We start from the raw sequence: 21,802 nt of genomic DNA, 5'->3' as shown, positions 1-21,802 counted from the left end.
GTAATGCTATGGACAGAGCTTAATAGAGGAGACAGTAGGATAGTGGAGTAGTGATAAGGTAAAGGGAGTCGTGATAGGATAGTGGAGTAGTATAAGGTATATATAGAAGAGACAATAGGATAGTGGAGTAGTGATAAGGTAAAGGGTGCCGTGATAGGATAGTGGAGTATTGATAATGTAAAGGGAGTGGTGATAGGGTCAATGGTTGCGACGTAGACGAACACTTGCGCAGCAGGCCATAATCGACTCAGCCACACCTCCTGACCGACCAATAAACTTGCAGTATTTTGGTGACGTCACGCCATCCTCTTGCGTCAGCCGGGAATCCGATGCATAGGAAATTTCTCAGTACTTATCTGTTTGTAATCTTTATGCTGTTATTGTTTATCCATCATTTCTCAGCCCCAGATGATAAGGCGAGTGTAAATTAGTTAGCTCGATATGTAATGCCAGTGCTTATGTTAGTCATGGCAAGTTCTAATACCCGTAGTAATGTCAGTAATGATGTTTGATGAATTTATGGTTTTGTGATTGACTAAAAAATGAAGATTGTATGTCTGTTGTGTGGTAGTAGTAATAACTGGTTTTGAGACTGGGATGATGGCAGGATGACTAAAAAATGAAGATTGTATGTCTGTTGTGTGGTAGTAGTAATAACTGGTTTTGAGACTGGGATGATGGCAGGAGAAAGTCTGCCAGATCAGAGTGGGGGGGAACAATTTTGCATATGGTTCGGTAATAATAATTTTAAAGCTTTCAATATTAGAACGAAATCACGAGAGAATATTAAAATTATGCAGTGCTTGATCCATCTCATACGAATAGGTGTGGAGAATCACCGTAGCTGACGAGAATGTAGAGGAAATGGGGTCGTTAGTTTTGAGAGGTCTGTGGATCTGTTCATGTTGACCCTCCTGTGACATAAATAGGAAGTTTTCATTTTTGAAGAGTAGGAAAATCATTGTTATTTAAACTCGAATATTCTTCCTTGACAGTGAATGTGTAACTTTCAGCTACCTTTCTCTACGCTCTCTCTCTCTCTCTCTCTCTCTCTCTCTCTCTCTCTCTCTCTCTCTCTCTCTCTCTCTCTCATTGCATATGTTAGAGATACTTTGATAACTGCAAGAAATGCATAGCATAGAGAGGGAGAGAATATATGGGTGAATAAACACTGGTGCTCGCGTCAGGTCGATTTAAGGTTGTGAATTCCAACTCTTCTCCGATTGGTCTACTTTTCCACCTTTTTTTCAGCGATTGGCTTTTTTTCTTTTCCTGACTGGCTAGTGTTTTATTGTAGGGCGACTGGCTGGTGTTTTTATTGTCGAGCAGTTTTATGAACTTAGTGGTAATAATTGAACTGTTAAAGATTGATGTATTTATTAACAGTAGTACAGTAGGGTCTAAGAAAGCTTATAAGATGGCGAGTAGGTGAGATTTGAAGTGTATAGGTTTTGAGGTTTAGGCATTTTCGATAATGGTAATACTGAATTATATACGAAATTCTGCAAGTAAAATAAAGAAAAACTTATTGATAAGTTTGTAGGTGAAGTGTATTAAGCCTTTGAATTAAAAGACGGACATATTTGAACTTGCAGCGGGAATTTTCCAGTGTATCAGGGGTGGGTGAAGAAAGGTGACATTCCGATGGACAATATATATAATATAGTTTTCCTGTTTCGGATCCTGTTAACTCCATTTATGAGATCGGGAAAATAATGGTGGTGGTGGGGGTAGCTGTGATGTGTAGAATGCTGGAATTACATTCTAGCTTCGGAAATTATTAGTGTATGCATGGGTGATAGGGTGTGTTTACTTGCTTTGATTATTAAAATGGGACCTGACGAGACCTAGTTACAGGATATGCGTGGTTAACACTTGTGGTTAACTGTTTCCAGCTTCGTAATACGATTGGCATTTTAACAGTGACTCTAATGCATTGGTTAGAATAAAATTGTGTACAGTATGGGCGCTTCAGGGTTTTTTAGTCGCATGCTTATACTTTCTTGGGCTGATTTGTGTATAATATCGTTTACGCTCCATTCGTGAAGCCACCAGGCACCTCATAACCAGACGAGGTAACAAAGTGGAAACTCGACTACCTAAAATGCCATCTGAGGCGTTAACTGACCTAGAAATTAGTTTACCGTAAGAATTAGCTAAAACACTTCAGGTAGCCTATATGTCCCCGTCAGTAAGCCGGTGATAAGTAGGCTTGCAGACTGGAACAATCCGGTTCAGACAAGATCCACGCACAGTAGGCCTAGGGAAAGGAAAAGCACGAAATCTGGAAAGTGGTGGCCGCGGAAGGTGTGCATCTCATTATCCTTCCTACGTGTGTGTCTCATCTTTCTTACGTATGTATCTCACCATCCATCCTACATCTCATATAGCTAACTAAATTTCTGACGATTGACTGAAGAGAGTGGGAAATAGGAGAGAAGGTAGGCGAGACGCGCGTAGCTTCATCCCACACAGCTTTGTCACATCCACGCTTTCGCGAGGCGCCAAGGAGAGGGGATTTAAAGGTGTTGTCCCTGACCTTAGCTTTTCCTTGTAACTTTGCTTTTGCAGGAAGAGGAAGAACTAACGATGGAAGTCAGCTCTCATGTTCTTCCCATACAAGGCGGATATAGTATTTTTTTTTTTTTTTTTTTTTAAATAGGAATGGGAGGCAGGAAGACTAGTTTCTTTACCCTTTCTGTTTACACCTTCATTCCTTTGACTTTTATTATTATTATTATTATTATTATTATTATTATTATCAGGCTACAAAGACCCGATTTTATTCAGTATAAATAGCGGATTGACCGGGTTGCGACTGGGAACTGAATCGAAAGAGTGGTGAAGCTAGATCCTGGATATTAGTAACCCATTCTCGACGGTGGCGTCTTCATTTTGTACTGGATATTCGCAGAGTATTTTATTCGGCGTAGATGAGGCTGTTCGAACTCCGGGGTTTTAGATGTAGTCGTGATCATCTTCTATTAGTTAGGTAGTTTTCTGAGTTAAATAGAATCATTTGGAATTATCAAGTAAAAACTAGTTAAATGCGTCGTTTTATTCAAGAGATTAAGGCGTCTTAAGTTATTTGCTGGTCCTCATAAGGGGGAGGTTAACGTTTTCACTGCAGTAATTAGTTTCATATTACAACTACAAGATATTCAACACAAAGAAATCCTGAGCATGCGAGGTCTAGGAGATACCTTTTGCTATACACAACTTCATTGTACCCTGTCCCGTTACTGGTTACTGGCTAATGGTAACCAAATCTCATGTTAATTTGATCGATAGATTTCGTAATATTTGGTGTCAGCCATATTTTGCATTATATCCTTTATCGTTATTCGCGAGGTTTAAATAGAGCTTTTCTGCTCCATGTTCCTGGTTACTTTCCTGTTACGTTAGAGGATATTCAGTTTGTATTTCGTAGTAAATATTTCGTAGTAGCAGGGTTCAACAGGTTCAGATTTATATAAGACACAGGGAGAGGAGGGGCGACGGGGGAGAAAATCGAGGACGCGATGTGATTGGTGGTCTCTGGGGGTGTGTAGGTGCGGGAACCAATGAGCGTGTGGCACCGGCGAGTGACGTCAGTAACCCACCATCCCCGGGAGGACCTTTTGACTTTGGAACGTACGACGATAGTCACAATCACATCCTCTCCTCTGAGCCAATCTGAGGGCATCAGAGTTGTGAGGTCATTATGGGGTTGCAATTGAGCCAGGAATGTTGGTAGAATAATTGAAATAGACTTAGTCGACCGCTTGAATTTGCAATGTTGGACAAAATCCCGTCCACACCCTCTCAGCAAGAGGGCATTGTCTCGCCATAATTTGTAATTAAACCAGGAATGGTATATTTCTAATTAGACATTAACGCTCTGAATTTAGTGGTAGGAGGCAGTCGAGAATATTAAAAATAAATTTTTCGAACCAGGGCTGTAACTATATCTATGAATTGAAAAGTACGAAAGCATTAACTTATAGTAGTTCTAGGATCAAATTTTTTTATTGATTGTAGATTATAGCGTCTGCATCTTTTGACTAGCCAGTCAGCAGGCAATATGGTTGTGATGTAGTGAGAGGCGTTATGTAGAATCAAATAGTTTTAACGGAAATAATAATAGTACCAGCTATCAGAACTTTAAGGGTGTAGGTTAATGGTTAAAGCCGTGGGAGTGATGGTCTTGCGTCACATGCTTGGGTTCTGAATGACTAAGAATGATAATGGTAATCGAACTTGTGCACTTTGGCCGAAACTGATTTTGTATTGGCATTGAAGGTTGTGATGCAATGAGGAATGACAACCTCATCATTGCAGTGGCCAGGTGTTGCGACCTGTAGGATCTTTATTTAACAAAGTCGTATGACATTAGCCAGAAGTCTAGGATTCTCGGCAGAACAAATGCCGAAATAGCTTGGTTGAACAGAATCGTTAGGTAGTGTATGTTAAATACCCAAGCGAGTGTGTATCTGTACAGTACTGGTAACGATGATTGTATTGCGGTAAGTGATGTACAAACGAAAAAAAAAAAATAGTTCATTAATGATGTCAGTTATAGTGAAAGACCAATCACTAAGCAATGTTCCTGCAGCGTAAGAGGGTTTAAACATCGAGAATAAATTTAAGTGGCATCGTTTTCAGAGATAAAAACAGAAAAGGGGGTTTATTCTTCTGAACGAGGTAGGAGAGATCTTTTTTTCTAACCAAGCAGGGTGTTCGCAGGCTTTAATATTATCATTTAGAAAGCACAGGTATAAAAATAAGTAGGCATAACGCGTGCAGGAGGAGGGAAAAAATATGGTGGTGGTGGTAGGTTCCATGTGGAATTTAGTATTGTGACAGGTGTGCATTTGATGAAAGATACCACTTAAGACGTTAGTTCTTCTAGTTGTTTGTCTATAGGCAAAGGTCTGTCTGTTCCATGGTAGATGTAGATAGAATATTGCAAGAAGGGAAAATGAAAGATATGAGGACGGAGATGGTGTGGGTTGAAACAATCTTTTCCTGAGCCGCAGACAAGGAAGTACAGAAATTTAAGCAGTTTTACCAGAGAGAGGGAAAAAAAAAAAAAAACGGCTGGTATAGATTTAAATTATCTTTTTCTCGTTGAGAAGAGACGCACAAGCATATATCAGACTTTCCACAGGGTTGTGGGGTTGGGGCGCTGTTTGGAAAGGGTTTAAACTATTTTTCGTGCGAGTGTATCTTATTTTGAGATGCTCGAGTCGCGAGTGTTTGTCCTCCACTAGCTGTGGTTTTTCCCAAACCAAGTGAAATTGTTGGATACTAGCCAGAGTATAGTACCAGAGAGCTATTATAGCGATAAATTTAAAGTAGTTGGGAACCACAGTTGAATCTGTGATTAGTGACTTCATATTTTTGATACCTGCAAACGATTTTCTTTAGCGTTGGATTGGCCTCGTACTGAAGATATATGAAGGACCACAAGTTTGAAGGCTCTTAAGCTGAATTAATCCGGATGTGTCAAGAGTACGCCATAAATGGTTGAATAAATAAATTTTCCGAAGTGGTTAACAGTCTTGGGTGCTAGTGTTTCTCGGCTGAATAGTCACGTAGCTTAATGTTAAGGAGTAAATATAATAGTAAGCCAAAAAAGGTCCCAATCATTGCGCAGCAGCTGAAATAGTAGGTACGATTCGAGGTATGTATATCTAGTGTTGTCAGCATTTTATTTTGACGTCCTTTTGAATTTCAGTAATGAGTGCCATGTAGATTTTCCTGTGTTTGTGGTTGCAGTCTAAACTGGTAAATTAAACAGTAATGATTATATGACTGTTACATCAGTCTTTTTAAATGAAACACTTTAAAGTTTTACTTTTTTAGTTGTGCAGAACAAAAATATGAATATCTTGTCGAGCTTATTTCGTTAGGGGTTGCGTGTGTTTGCAATAAAATGGGCTTGTGACTTGACTATCTTATTGTAGAACCGGTAAGTACAGTAGACCCACGTGGAGCAGTTGTTGGGTCTTGCCTTTTGAGTAGGCTGGCATCGCATAGTAGCATACAAACCCTAACAGCCTAGCTAGTAATCGGTAAATAGGCCCACGTCGTTACGGCGTGTTTTTTGTGTAAGCTGGTGCGACGTGCACACACCAGCCGTCTACCAGAGAGCGCCGTCACATGGTACACACCCTCACAGCCAGCCAATAGCGAGCTAGATTGGTTGTGACGTCATGAGACCCAGAAAAAGTTGTACAACACACCTGCGTGACTTGGTGTCTCCTTGTGAGCCTAAAATCTCCTTTATGTGGCCGTGTTGTAATGCGGTTTCATTTGTTATGTTGGAATAGGTAAAGGTAGATATACGAGTATATACCGTATTGTTATATTGCAAACTGGAATCGCCATGTCTGACATGTAAGAAACAATGTTTAGATTTTGGAGTTCGACTGAGTGTTCCATTTCGTTGGGTGTTTTGTGAAATGGCATTATAACGAACATCGCGGCATTTATGTTGCTGCCACCTTGAGTGAACTCGTGGCTTGGGCGACAGACGAGAGAGATGAAGGGTTTGTATTTTTAATTTTTGTAACCGGATCTTTTGTGACGCTTTAAATAGGGTTGTATTAAATTTTTATGTAGCGTATTCGTGTGTGTGTGTGTGTGTGTGTGTGTGTGTGTGTGTGTGTGTGTGTGTTGGGGCTTTAGTAACGTAAAGGCTTTCAGAGTTTCAGTTTTGTAGTACCGGTATGTGAATGTAATGTACGAGTTTTCAATACCCCTGCAATTAGTGCTGAGTATGCAAAGATGCAGTATTTGGTAAGGTGAATGGTGCCGTCTGTCGGGGGGGGGGGGGTTACCGGATGAGTGCGTACATGAATTGCTTTTGGGTGTGAGGGAGGTTACTGGATGATGTATAAATAGATGTTTGTGTGGGTGGGTGTTTGTCAGAGAGAGAGAGTAGCATAGTCAGTAAAATATGTTCATTATTAATATCGGCATTGTATTTGCCTGCCTGTTACTGTGTCATCAAGGGATGGAAGGAGTGGATGAAATAGTTAACAGTATGCCATATTGTGTGTGTGTGGAGGGGGAGGGGGCTGACATGGTGACCTTCAAGCTGGTATCGGGCAAAACAAATGTCCAGGGTACGAATCATGTGCTGTTGCTACCACGTGTCTTCCTGGTGCACTCTCTCTCTCTCTCTCTCTCTCTCTCTCTATCTATCTATATATATATATAATCACATGCATACACGCTCACTCATGCTCCCAAGCACAGCATTCGAAGACGCTCATATGACCACCTTAAACGCGATACAAACCAGAGAGAGAGGGTGATTTAACTTGATTCAGCGTTGGACATACCTAGATCGATGCAGATATTGCAGTTTGTGTTTAGATAACGAAAATGTATGTGTTTCAGATCACGAAGTTATTGTTCAACTGACGACTCCTATTCTTTGTCCCAAAGAGTGCGGAAATGCTACATTGTGTGTGTGTGTGTGTGTGTGTGTGAGAGAGAGAGAGAGAGAGAGAGAGAGAATTTTGCCCTTAGTTACAAGTGAAGACAAGCAGTCACTAATGCTATTGATCGTTTACAAACATTGAGCAGCAGCCACACAAAGAACCATCTGATTTTAAAAGTATTCCACTTGCTTACGACCTCTGCGGTTTTTAACGCAGTGTCCGTTTTAGCGTATCCTAAATATCCCTCCCCCCTCCCACTTCCTATTTACGTAAACAGCACACACCAAGGACCTTACCGCTTACAATTTATATAAAGCGTAGCGAGAGAGAGAGAGATGGTGGCGGTGGTGGATTGGGGAATTACCTTTTTATCAACACGTTAACCCTTCTTTCCGACTTACATAGGGTGGGAGAGATCAAGAAACAGGGAAATGGCCTTGCAAAACCAGAACAATCACTCAAGTACCTGTAATAATGGTCACAACTCCATCCGCTCATCCATCAAGCCCTTGAAATTTAGATTGTCTGCACATTCCTCGTTAGTTTTTATTAGAGTTTTAGGGCGGAAGTGGATAGAATGAAGGTTGATGATGTCACCGGTCTTAAGTAATGAAGGTTGTTGCCATAGCGACGGGCCTCCTGATATTCAGCCCGTGAACGCCAGTCATTCTAGCTCGAACAAGATACTATTGAGGAAAGGTTTTTATTTTTATTTTTTAAGGAATGATTAAGACATTATGTGTCCACTGTTCGAAGAGCCTGCTTATCTGCGGGTAAAGTCGCGTGGAGATAACCTGAACCTAACTGAAGTTAAAAATAAATCATAGCAGTGAAAGAGTTGTATAATGATCCTTGTGCTGTAGGCTCTTAGCACGAAAATCCATGGGCCGAGTTAGTCATCTGGAAACTACAGAAGCGATATTACAAATTTGTCCTTGTAGTGACTGGGTTATGGGATGATCTTTGTTGTAATATGGAGTAATGCTTCTATCATGATCAGATGATAAGGATGGTAAAGTTGCTGATACTTCTTAATAACGTCCCCACTGTTATTAAGCTTATTATATACCGTATAATATATATATATATATATATATATATATATATATATATATATATATATACCTAGGCTACTTCCCCCAAGGAAAGGGAGGTAGCCGAGACAGGACGACACACTCCCCATTTACTCATCCATTCAAACACATTCTTTCGCATCTTAGCCCCAAGGGGAGAACGGACAGATCCTCACCGCACCACACCGCACAAGGGTCAACTGCGCAATGCAATCAGTGACATCCGCAGCAGGGCCCGACAGCAGAGCTGGTTTACCCCTGCCACATCATAACAGACCCATCCCCTTACCCGCACCTGACCTGACTAGCTGATCAGACCAAATGCGGGAGAATATCCCCTCAGGGCTGCGTCGTCACTTATTCATTCACAATTTCTCTCCATTTATTTCTGTCACGCACAGCCACTCTTCCTTGCTCAACAGACATCCCTCTCGCATCCAGTTCTCTCTTCACACTGTCCATCCATCCTATTCGTGGTCTTCCTCTCAGCCTTACACCTCTCACATCAGATCTAGTTATCTTTTTCACCAATCGCTCATTATCCATTCTCTCCATATGCCCAAACCATCGCAACACCCTCTGCTCAACTCTACCAGCCATCTCCTGAACAACTCCAGTTCTTCGCACTTCAAAATTTCGCACTCGATCCATACGCGTCACTCCACACATGCTCCTCAGACACCTCATCTCCATTACATTCAAACTTTTCCTCTCTGCTACACCCATATTCCATGTTTCAGCCTCATATGCAAACCGATGTTACAATATTTTTCCTGACGCGAATCAAGCTCATATTTGTGATGTATATTTCTGCCAGAGCAGCATTTCTATCCCCAGATACTCTGATGACATCCGTGCTGTCGTTAAAATTATCATGGATCGGCTTCTGGAAGCTTGACTTTCGTTTATTACATACGGTTTCTGCTTGTATGTGTGTGTGTCCGTCTGTATTCATATAGAGTTACTGATCTAATTGTTACTGATAACGTCCTTGTCATTATATACTTATCGCTTAATGGCCTTTGGAGAATTTTATTTTACATTGGTAGGAAATTTCCGTAAATACGTGGATATTTAAAAAAAAAAAAAATGACTAAAAGGTATAATTATGGACAAAATTTGCTTCCCTGGCCTGAATGGTTGTGGTCCATTCGCAAGACATGCTGTTTGATAGTTATCCTTCATGTGTTCTCGTTTCTGGATACTCTACTACTACTGCTCCCCCTCCTCTCTCTCTCTCTCTCTCTCTCCAAAAGCAGGTGTCAGGTGTTCTGGTATCCCATTTATCTTATCACCAAAGCTCTTCACTTCCTCCTCCACCCATCATGTTAATTCATTGTTAATAGCCTAAGATAACTAGTAGTAGTAGTAGTTATCTGGCTATTCGAAACACTTGTTTACTATTTTATTACCTCTATCCAGAAATACGCAGTGCCAAAAAGTCATCGTTACATCTTTACAATTTCATAATTCTTGTACTTAAAATTTTATTGGGTTGAGTTTAATTGTTTAGTCCATGCCATTGAACAATTAACGCTTCACCAGTACAGGCTATTTTCTTTTCCTCCTCCTGGTTTCTGTCCGCCCCATTCCGTATAGTGGAAGAGGTTAGGACGATCACAGCTACTTTTGTGTTCGGACCTTTTTATCTGATTTACTGTATAGTCTTAAAAGTATTTGTGAACCTTTTAGTATTTGCCTTGACTCCATCTCTGCCCGCATAATATCTTCAATTTATCCCCTCTGACTATTTATCTCACGCCATGTAAAAGTGTCGGTTAGTTACTCCAACTCCTGTGCTAAGATTGCTTGTGTTGTATTCTTGCAAGCCACTAGAGAATTTTATTTTAGGAGTAGGCCTCGTAGTCAAACCATCATGTTATCAGTCTCCCTTAACCCCCTCAGTACGATGGCTTATGTATATTGTTTTAATTGCTGCCAGACCTTTGTATTAAATTTAGGGACAGAATTCTCGTGAAGAAGTTAAGGGAGATCACGTCACGATAGGGTTACCGGAGACGACGGTAGCAGGAATAAAAGTTGATTTGCCGTGTCCAGAAGGAACCAAGTCTCACAGCTCTTAACAGTCCTTCCTCACTTCAGTTCTTCATGCAGTCCAACACAACTTGTTTGTCTTGTTCTTGCTCGCCATCACAGTTAGCCAGCGTTCTCGGATGCGATATACTTGTGCACCAGTTAACTTCGTCACTCCCATGACGTATTTTATTCTTTGCAAATTCAGTTTGTTCAGTTTGTGGCTGGTGTGAAGTTTAAGTCTGTATCTGACATTTCCTGTTCAGAAAATTTCTCTAAAGCTGAACAAAATCATAGAGGTAGCGAGAACAAAAGGAAAAACATGTCACCGGATTAAAGAGGTCAAGAATAATGGAAGAAAACATTTCACCCTGTCCGTCTTTGCATCATACTTGGTCTCCATCCCCGCATTTTGAACCTGCGGTAGACCGGTGTGTGTGTGTGTGTGTGTGTGTGTGTGTGTTTCATTGTTGCTCCCTTTCATCTGATGACTAGCTTATTTTTTCCATCCTGCAAACGACTTTTTTTTTCATGGAGATATTTTTCGAAGTGGATGGATTAGATACAGCTTTCATTAACACATACAAATAGGAGGAACCTTTCCGAAGTTGAATTTCAGTGTGAAAATGCATAACATGATCTAAGATTTCTAACACACACACACACACACACACAAAACACTAGTACGCACCAAACTTGGTTGTTATTCGTGTTACATTCATTCTGCCGATATCCTAGACGTGTGCTAGATTGATGCGTATATATACTGTATATATGGTACCGTTGTACGTTTAATATTCTGGCGCTAGCTGAAATAAAATACTCCGGTACGGTTGTTCGATTTTAACAGTGCTCATGCTGCTTTGACCAGCTGAATAAAAGCATCTGGGGCGAGGTGCAATAAAATAAAATACGAAGATGGGACAAGGTCATGGGAAGGTTAAAAGATTAAAATATTGCATAAGCTTTGGGATGCTTTAAACCTGGTCGTGAATGGGTAATAGCGGGATCAGATTTTTCTTCTATACGATAATGCAGGATAAGCTAGTTATAGTAAAAAAAAAATAATAATAATTATAATTATAATGCTTCTGAAGTGGTACTATTGTGTAAATGTTTCTAAAAGTAGTAGCCAATGAGCGCGCGAGTAGTGTGGGCCGAGCCGCCGTCTCCTTCGAGGCGCCAATCACAGGCCACCTCAACAATGGACTCACGCCAACCTGCTTCTTACTACACCCAATCACTTCCTTGGTTTTCAAGGTATCTTATCTAATTTTGGTTCCGCTTGAAGAAAAGTACATTTTTTTCGGAAGATTTTGTATTCTGTTTAAAGTATTTAATACCTTTTTAATGTTTTAAATAATCCTAACATCTTCCCAGCCTCTAAAAAGGTTGAAATAATCTTCGAGGCTTTCAGGTCTTATTTAAACATGACTCAGCACTTCTGGATTTTTTTTTCCAGTCTTAGGAGATATATTTATTGGGCTTGGCCTCATTTACTGTAATTTCACTAATTCATTATATGAGAGGGATTATTTTCAGGTGTTTTGTAATATGGACTTTACTAATTTCGAATCTTTTTCGTGGCATGTTATTTAAACTGACGTTTTGCAGCTCAAGTACAGTAAAAAAAAAAAAAAATGCTCACTTGGACCATGGTAAAGGATTAAAGTTTCATATATCAGTTTTTAATTTAAATGTTAAGCTTCTCGTAGTCTGTTGCGGTCACCCTGAAATGGCCCCATAGGGATCCAAGAACCCCAGTTGGAAACACTTGCGCTACGTGACATACCTTTACTTCTTTGCGGGGGATTATTGGTACAGTAGCGTTGTTGTCTGACACTGGGCCAAAGATCTCGTGATGCAGAGTACTCACGTGAGGACGGCCCAAGGATAGGAGACCGGTACTTGTCAGATCTCACTCCCCCCTCCCACCTCTCTCTCTCTCTCAGTGCCATTACCAGGTTTATTTTCATATAGTTAGTGTACAGCAAAGTTATTTAACTTCTCCTCCTTAGACTTTATTGATAACATAATGCACATGTTTGTGTATCTAATGAGTGAGGAATGGAACTTCTCTACCCACTTCTTACGCGGACAGTCTCTTTAGCTCCCGAAGCAGGGAATGGAAGGGGAGGGGATTGACCTGGTGTTTTCCATCCACTGATTCTTGTCCTGTATGTCCTGTATGTCTCGCTGGCTTGGGAGGCTTCCCGAGAACCGTCCTTGCCAGGTTATTTCTGCGTGTGGTACGTCACTGGTATCTTGCCACCCCCATCCCATCCGTCATTGAAACTTGACTCAATATGTCACTATGGTCAGAAGGATTGGTTTATGAATTAGAGGTCTGATCAGGTGTCAGTGTGTCTGCCGTTCCCGGACTTAGAGTTCAAGCGGGAGTTTCTGTTGTTTGATTTGGATAATTTAAATTTTTAGTGTATAATTTACTATTAGCATTTTATTTATTCATTTACTAATGGGTGAGATGGAGGGTTCGTGGATGTGGAGGTTTGACAGTGAATGAATGGAATATGAAGTGGGTGTGGAGGTGCGTGCGTGCAGAATGGAGTAGCCAAGTAAGGTGGGGCAAGGGTGTTTGGAGGGCATGGTAATACGAGTGGTGGATGAGGGTATGGTCTGCTGTGAGAGTACAGTAATGGACGAAACTGGAAGGGTCGGAAGTGGAGGAGGGCATTGCTATTAGTTGTGGAACATAATGACCTCAACACGGTTTTTACTATATAGACGATTTTATTAGAGTCCTCCCTCTTAATTAACAGGTTTACTAAAGTTTGTCAGGTCTCTCCAGTTTGAAAAATCTGTTCTTAGCTGACTAAAAGCGTTTGTGTAGAATAAAGTTAGACCTACATAATCGGGGTGAGTTCAAGGCAGTTCACTAAATTCTGTTCACCGTATCCCAGAGTTTCGTCCTTTAGCAGCTTCTCTCACGTAGCTTAGTGGCAGAAAAGGACATTACAACGGATCAGCATCCTTTTCATAGCACTTCTTCGTGACTAAAGGCAGTATATATTAGTTTGTCATTTGTTACAGCTCATCATTTGAGGCGTAGAGTGGGCAATTTTAGGCCAGTTGAAAGAAAAAGAGTACAGCAAATCTTCCTTTGTGCTTAATTCTGCATCATGATTCTCAGACCTTGGGAGGTGTCACATTGACGGGTAAAATTGCGTGCTGTTAACCTGTGTAAAGTCCAGAAAGCAGAAAGAAAGTTGTGGGAGGTTTGCAGGCAGTTAGAGAGGACGTGAGTAGGGTAGGGAGCAAGGATAGGACCGAGATAAACTGGGCGAAGAGGAGAAAGGAGAAATAGTGGCAGGGAGAATGGGAGGGGCGAGTGGCAAGTTAGGGAAAGAAGAGGGACAGTTGGGTTGATGGAAAATTTGCAGCGGTTGTTATTGTAAGAGGAGGGGGGATAGAAGGAAAGAGTGAGCGAGAAGAGAATGGGATTTGTGGGGGAGAGAGGAAGGGGAAAGGGAAGAAGTAGTAACAAATTAGGAGAAAAAGGTTGAATGGGAAGAGGGAGGGGAGGGGTAAGGAGGAGTAATGCTTGAGAGAGAGAGGAAGACGAGGGGTGGGTTGGGGGAGGTAGGATCAATGCCAGGTCCACGCCACATAGCACTGTTGCCAAGGGTCCCAACTCCACTGTATCCAACACAGTACCCTTCTAACCAGTCACACTGATTATTATTATTATTATCATCATCATCATCGTAGTCCCCTCTGGTACTTTGTCCATATTGCTGAATCTCACCCCATTATTAGGTGAGAATGAAGATAAGGATGTTTACCTCGTATCGTAATAGTCCTAGTCTTTTTTCTTACCGTGACTTTGGGATCAATGAACAGAGATATAGAGCAAAAGTGGAAGATTACCTAGCATGTCCGCTGAAATGGATCAGTCAGTAGCCCAGTCAAGCCTTCGGAATCCTGGCGCCATATCACAAGCAAAACCATCTGCATATATATATTTTTTTTTTCTTTTTACTGATTTGCATAGATTCGCTTCAACAACACCTGTTGGCTAATTATTATTATAACAGTACTTAGAATGATAGTGTGAGAAGGCACAAGAAATGTCTAAAGACATTTTGCTCACGTCATGCCACAAAGTATGTAGGCTGGCCATCTTACGTCTGCAAGTCTTCGAGAGAGGTACTGTGGGACGAGCTGCTGTGTGTGTGTGTGTGTGTGTGTGTGTGTGTGTGTGTGTGTGAGAGAGAGAGGGGGGGGGATTGGAGAACGCTAAAGATAAAACTACATGTGCACTGTTACCTTGAGATTTTGACATTTGACCTCAGATACTCATTGTCACCTGTGCCAATCGGTTATCAGTGCTTGCGAGTTACCACCAATATAATTACCAGGTATTGCGGTTACTACCTTTGTTTTTAATTACCATTACCATCATCGCACTATTCACAGCTACCTAGAAGAACTACTGCCAATTCCGTCCATACCGTCTTTACTGCGGCTACCAGTCACTACGACCACATTCACCACCATTCTTACTGCCACCACCACCACCACCACCAGTCACCACATCAACCACCTGTACCTCAGCCACTACCATCATCCCCGCCACTTTTTCACGTTCCAGCAACAGATGACCTAGCAACGAGTGTTAATATCAAGTTAAAATTTTTAACCAGTGAGGAGAGAGAGAGAGAGAGAGAGTGAAAGCAGCTGACTTAGTTTTCACGTTCCACTTCTGCCACATCTTTCAAGGACACCACGTATTGCTGTCACCAACGAACGCGCACGTAACAGTTCACAAATCCACACACCATAACACTTTAACAGTTACGTGACAGCTCATCCTTCATTCGTAACAGAATTATCTATCAAACATCAGTCTCTGAAATCATGCAGTTTAATATTACTTAAGCTAGTCACACTCGCACTGGACGAAACTGAACCTCACCAAGACCAGCATTACGTAAGTTAAATCGTCACGTACATTACATTCAGACACATACGTACATAACTATTCATACCTACATAATTATACATTCATACATACATTAGCAGAAAGATTTGAAAATGTACTCGTAAAATCGCTGTGACGTAACGGCTGATAACTACGTCATAGGGACGGCTGTCTCTCTCTCTCTCTCTCTCTCTCTCTCTCTCTCTCTGTCCTGGTGGCATGAAACATCTGTTCTAGCGAGTCTGAGATTTTAACTATATCTGTTTAAAGGTTCAGAGTCGGTTATGCAAGGAAAGTCGCGTGAGGTGGGGGAGTTGGCAGAGAGAAGTCGAGGGAAGGGGGAGGAAAGAAATTAAATAGGAAATAGGTGGCTGGCAGAATTAGGGAGATTTGGGAGATCTAAGTTGTAAGGAAAAGGGAAATGTAAGGGAGTGGGGGGACATACAGAAAGATGGGAAATAGAGATTGGGGAAGGAGAGATTTATATATAGGATTATCTCTTGAGAACACACACGTAGGCTTAGAGAGTTATAGGCCTATATGATGATAATCCCTGGAGAACACAGGTGTTGGCTGGAGAGAGGGAGGGGGCTAGGGGTTGACGGGGGAAGAGGGATGGTAGAGATAAAAGCCATCGTCTTGTTACTCTAGAGCTCAGTGGTTGTTACCAACGAAAGTTTTCCCTACGCAGAAAACACAGAGGAACATCTTTTTCGCCTCCTCGTTAAACCATTACATAACCCGCTGTGAGCGGCTTCTTGTAAAAATGGGAGAAAATCGAAACCAGTAACGATGTGAACAACAGTAATATAATAGCTCGACAGAGCAACAAAGAACACCTACGGTTCCTCGAAATTTCCCCAACATCACAATCCTAGCTTAATAAATGTGGGTAAAAGTCTTGAGCTTAGTTTAGAAATTCCTTCCTAACACAAGGAAAGGAGAGAGAAGGGGGAAAGGGAAGGTAGAAAGAAGGGTAGATGGAGGAGGGAGGGTGAAGGAAGAGAGGGGGAGAGAGGAAAGGTGGGTGAGGGAGAGATGAGCTAAAAGGAGAGATGGCAACAGTTTATATTAGTGACGGTCCAAACATGCTGCCAACCACACGTGTATGACGAGGGCATTACGTAACCAAGTATACTTTAATGATGCGTTCCACACTTCGTTATAGGGTAGACTAGGAGTGTGATGTCAAATCTGTGAGGGTAATGTAAACGATAGTTGTGAGTTTGATACAGTATTGTACAATACAGGCTTACAGTATGCAGGTGTAGGGATAGTTTGGTGTCTAATTTGGGTCAGAGGGGTATGTAGTTATAAAGGTACCCTGACCCAGCCACCAACTCCACTGACTACAGGTGTAAAAAAAAAAAAAAAAAAAAAAAAAATGGGTTTTCAGTATTAAACCAGTGCTACTGTAATTTTGTAGGAAAGTTGAGTGGAGAATATGTACCGGTATAGGAATTCTCTTAAAAGTCGTAAATGAAAGTGATATCGACCCCTTAATTTGCACTGGGGTGACATGTTATGTGATTTGTGTTGGAGAAAGGATGAGGGAGGAGTAAGTGCAGAGAAGAGGAAAGTGAGGGGGAAGTAATAGGAAGTGAGGTAAGGTTAAGGTTAGTAGGGGGGAGGGAGAGGAGAGAACAGTACAGTAGTGAGTATAATATAAAGCTGGTAGCAACAAACATATTGATCATTTCAAGGCAATTTCTTATAGTGTAGCTTAGAACTAAGACAAATTTGAGTCAGACAGAGGTAGCAAAACTCATAGGGGACTAGGAGAAGGCTAGGGTAGTTACAAGACACAGATGATGAAACAGAAAACAGTTGAAGGAGACAGTGGTATGGTGTAGATTTGATTATTTTTATTGTTGTGATCAAGAACAGAGGGAGGGAAAGGGTATCAGGAAAGAAAGAAAATAAATGACAAAGGATCAGAGTGGTAGGAGGGTCAGGTGACATTAAACTAGGAATAGAGGGGGAAGATAGGAAAGGGAAAATGATTATAGGTAATGGTGGAAAGAAAAAAAGAGAGAAGGGTGAGGAAAGAGAAGGATAGGAATAAACTTAAAGAGAAGGGACTCAAGATGTAGAGGGAGACAGAGTGGAAGAAAGAAGAAAGAGAACTGGAGACAAGAGAAGAGTAGGTAACAAGGACAGAAAGCATGGGAAGAAAGTGGAAGAGAAGGAGAATAATAATAACAGTATGGAAGGGAAAGTACAGGAGTGAGGGTGACAGGAAAAGAAGGATAGAGTAGGTATAAAAGGAAGCATTGGGATGGGAGGGAGGTAGGGAAGGGGTAGAGGGAACACCATTTTCATCTACGTCTTTGTACTGTACTCTACTTCCTGAACCATCTGTTAGAGAGAGAGGGAGAAGGTTGTATGGGTTCTGTAAAGGTGTTGTAAAACTTTATAGAACACCTCTTGTTTGGTGCATTATCTGACTGACTGACTCTGCATCAAGATATTCAGTTGTCATCCAGCACAGTACATCATCTCACCAGTCGAACCACCCACTGATTCTGCAAGGTTATCTTTCCTCCTAGTTGCAGCTGCCTCCTTGTACCTGTGTGATAATGTTCTGATAGCACTGTACAGTACAGATAATAGTAGGGAGATTTACAAATCATAACATTTAGTACTCATCCCTTATCATTTATCATGCAACTTGACATTTCCACCACACTTCATCTACACTTTGCAGGCCCCCCCCCCCTTTTTCTCTCTCTCTCTCTCTCTCTCTCTCATGTCTCTCTTATTTCCCCTCCTCCTGTGTTCACCCCCCCCCCCCCTTCCTTCCATTATTTTCAAAGGACAAATTCACTTCATTTCTCCTTGCCAAGTTTTTTCTAGTGTTGTTTGAGAATATAAATTTCTTTATCATCCTCAGTACCATGATGGCTTTGTGTGTGTGTGTGTGTATGAGTTCTTTTTTTGAATGGGTTAATAAACATTAAAATTGCCTGGTAGATGGTAATTTTGAAATAGGTGTCATCTTACTGAAGAGACCAAATCAGTCTGGTATTTCTCTGCAGGGCCCATCAGACTGTCATAAAAACCATTGTTCATACCCATACAAGGAAAGACATACAAGCTCATGCCATTCTTTATCAGTGCCTCTAGTTGTGATATTCCAAATAGTGTTTGGTGTAAAATTTGCTTGCATTGTCATGGGTTTCATCTTCCATTGATGATTGCCATATTGTGATTTTGTTGGCAGCTTATTAGTCTGTTACATATATATTTTTTCTTGTTTATCTACTATCTGTTCCTTCATACCCCAATCAGTAATGCAGGAACCCAGGGCTTAGCTGTGCAATCCAGTTTTTTTCAGCAAATGATATTTTTCTTACTTGTTTATTTATCCCCCACAGCTACAACAGCATAAAGTCATGGTTCCAGAGTGGTAATAGCAAGGTTGATATTGGTCCTTCACTGCATATGGTAGCTGCTGCGGAAGCTGGTATCCTCACACTTGTTATGACCAACCCCATCTGGGTCGTCAAAACTAGGTTAGTCAACTTGAACTGCCATTGTTTTTATAACCTAATAAACACATGACTTATGGCATTTTGTATTCTTGTCTCAAGATGATTTTATACCAGTTAGGATGATGAAATGCTGATAATTTAATATTTTACTGGTATTTGTTTCAGATTATGTCTCCAGTACAGTGAGGGTGCAGGTGGAACAGCATCAGCATCAGCCGTGCGTTACTCAGGCATGGTGGACGCACTGGTCAAGACTTACAAGTACGAGGGTGTTCGTGGCCTCTATAAGGTCAGTTTGCTACCACACATCCTCAGTAATGAATGTAATGTATGTGTTACAGTTTAGTGGTATGCATTTTGATGTCATGTATTTTATGGTTTTCTGCATACTGTTAGTGATACACTATTTTCCTACATTGTTGAGTTTCAGTTATCCAGATACTGTACATGAATACCATACATGGTCTTAATAACCAAAATTTTCACTGTGTACCATTTACGTTTATCATCATCCATCATCCAATCCTACGTTGCCCCATGAGGAGTGTAGGAGCCCGGGGCTAGGCAATTGGTCCTGACATTTAAGATGAGAGTGACCAGCCTCACTCATCCCTGAGTGGCATTACGTGAGCAATAAACCCCAACCACCCCTTGGATATAAACCTTCACTGGCTCAATCCGATTGGAGCACAGTAATTACCCACTAAACCACCAGGCGCCAAAATTTGGTTATATGGTTACCACCCAGCATAGTAAATGGTTTCCTGGTGTACAGGAAATCATTTGGCTTGTCACTTAGTGTAGGGGTCACCCACGGACAAAAGGAAGAGGAGAGAATGAGGGAATGAAAGACAGAAGAGGAAAGAATGAAGGAAAGAAAGACAGAAGAAGATGGAAGGAAAGGATGGAGGAGAGGACAGGGCAGACATCCGAGAGTAGCACTACATTGAGTGAGTGGATGGTTTGCGCCCCCTCCTACCACAACAATTATTTCATTAATATTAAGGTGCTTCAACTGGATTGAACCTAAGTAAGATTATATTCAAGGGGTGGTTGGGGTTTATTGCTCACCTAATGCCATTCAGGGTTGTGTGAGACTGGTCACTCTCATCTTAAATGTCAGGACCAACTTGCCTAGCCCCAGGCTCCTGTGTTCCTCATGGGGCGACACAGGATTAGATGATGAATGGATGGATGGACAAACATTAATGTAAATATGTTTATAAAGTCATTGTATGCTGCACTGTCATAGTTAGATTTGTCATGCTATGGTAGTATTATTTTAACTCCATCAGTCTGGTGATTACTGTTTTATTTTAGCAACAACCAGATAATTTTATTCAGGTTTGGATTGTAATGTGAAAGGAGTAAGGTCATTGGGATGTTTGCAAGTAGGCTATTATTCATAGAGCAATGTCTTGTCCTGATAGGTGTGATAAGAGTAATATTACTTGCAGGGGTTTGTGCCGGGAGTGTTTGGTGTATCTCACGGGGCACTGCAGTTTATGGCATATGAGGAACTCAAGTCAAAGTATAACAAGTACCGCAACCTGCCCATTGATGCCAAGTTGGTAAGTACACAACACAATCCCTGTCCCTTGTGCATTGGTTTATATTGACAGATAAGAATTGCTTTTGACAATTTTATTTTTTACTAGGACTTTGCTGCCATTCATTGTAACTCCAATTACTGTACAGTGGGCTCGCACAGTACTCGAGTGGATGGGCAGTCCACTACCTTGTGCATTGTGATTTCGTGTACTGTGAATACATAATTTTATGGGAAAATAATATATGGACAGGACCCCCTTAAACCTTGATTTTTTTTTTTTTTTTTTTTTTTTTTTACCTTAACCCCTACACCGCGGGCTTGTTTACCAATAACTTGCGTGTGCCGCGGGGTTATTTGGGCTCCGACAGACTCTCAAAAAATATTTGCCAAAAATCAGTTATTAGTCCTAGAATAATAAAATTACATATGCTTATGGCACATACCTTCAGCTTTCTCCTGGAATGATTGTTGAGCCTTCGTCGGTTACCGTAGGACTTGTGGAGACCTCTGAAGTAGGGTAACGAAGTCTCCACTTTACACTTCCCGACAACCCGTAATATGATTACCACAGCCAGATACAAACACTATAAACACTATTCTACAATTTTCAAGTAGTTTGGGATCCATACTCAAAAAAAAAAACACTGTGAAAGCAATGGAAATTACGAGCGCGTCTGATCGTCGCACTGGCACTAGTTCGCTCATGGTAGTCTGTCATTTATTTTCATAAAACCCCTCACACTTTATATTTCTATTACTATATAACACTTATATATATCTACAGTCTTTATCCATAAGTTTCCTTCAGTAGTATTAGTTTATTGTCACTGTAGGGATTCAATTTCTTTCAGTAAAATACGTAGCATTCACTTTCTCGTCCTGTATACTGGCATTGAGAGTGAATGTCACTTTCATCTTCACTCTCATAACTCATAGCATTCAGACATGCTAGAGTGAAACTTTCACTTTCATTACTCCTAGGGTATATACTCGTATTCTTATAATACTACTCATTTACATTTCTATTTACGTTCTCTATTTTATTTACGTTATTTACATTTCTATTTTATTTACACTGTGTTGTGCACTGTCACTTGAAATAACTTATAAAACTATTTTCCTTTGTTCACGTATATTTACATTCATTACTTTCACTTGCTGTTTACACATTATTTACACATTATTTACAGTTCCACTTGCACTGTTTTACTCAATAGAAAGATCGTAGTCACTCTTTTATCAATTGTCAGCCCTTTACCTCTTTCCACACGAGG

At 41.0% G+C, this 21,802-nt stretch overlaps 1 protein-coding gene across 1 annotated transcript in view; it reads left to right on the top strand.

Annotated features, from left to right (window-relative positions):
- Positions 1-21,802, top strand: part of LOC145405106 (solute carrier family 25 member 32) — a 51,567-nt gene that overhangs the window by 14,769 nt on the left and 14,996 nt on the right. The window contains exons 3-5 of the mRNA XM_080276623.1: positions 18,860-18,997; positions 19,142-19,265; positions 20,434-20,547. Of these exons, the coding sequence (XP_080132749.1) occupies positions 18,860-18,997; positions 19,142-19,265; positions 20,434-20,547 (376 nt within the window). The remainder of the gene's footprint in view (positions 1-18,859; positions 18,998-19,141; positions 19,266-20,433; positions 20,548-21,802) is intronic.

Source organism: Coenobita brevimanus, chromosome 65 (genome assembly GCF_032717465.1).
Source record: "Coenobita brevimanus isolate Jiangsu-jjx chromosome 65, ASM3271746v2, whole genome shotgun sequence".
NCBI classification, from domain to species: domain Eukaryota; kingdom Metazoa; phylum Arthropoda; class Malacostraca; order Decapoda; family Coenobitidae; genus Coenobita; species Coenobita brevimanus.
The sequence above is the reverse complement of the archived record's forward strand: the minus strand, read 5'-3'. Positions and strand labels throughout refer to the sequence as shown.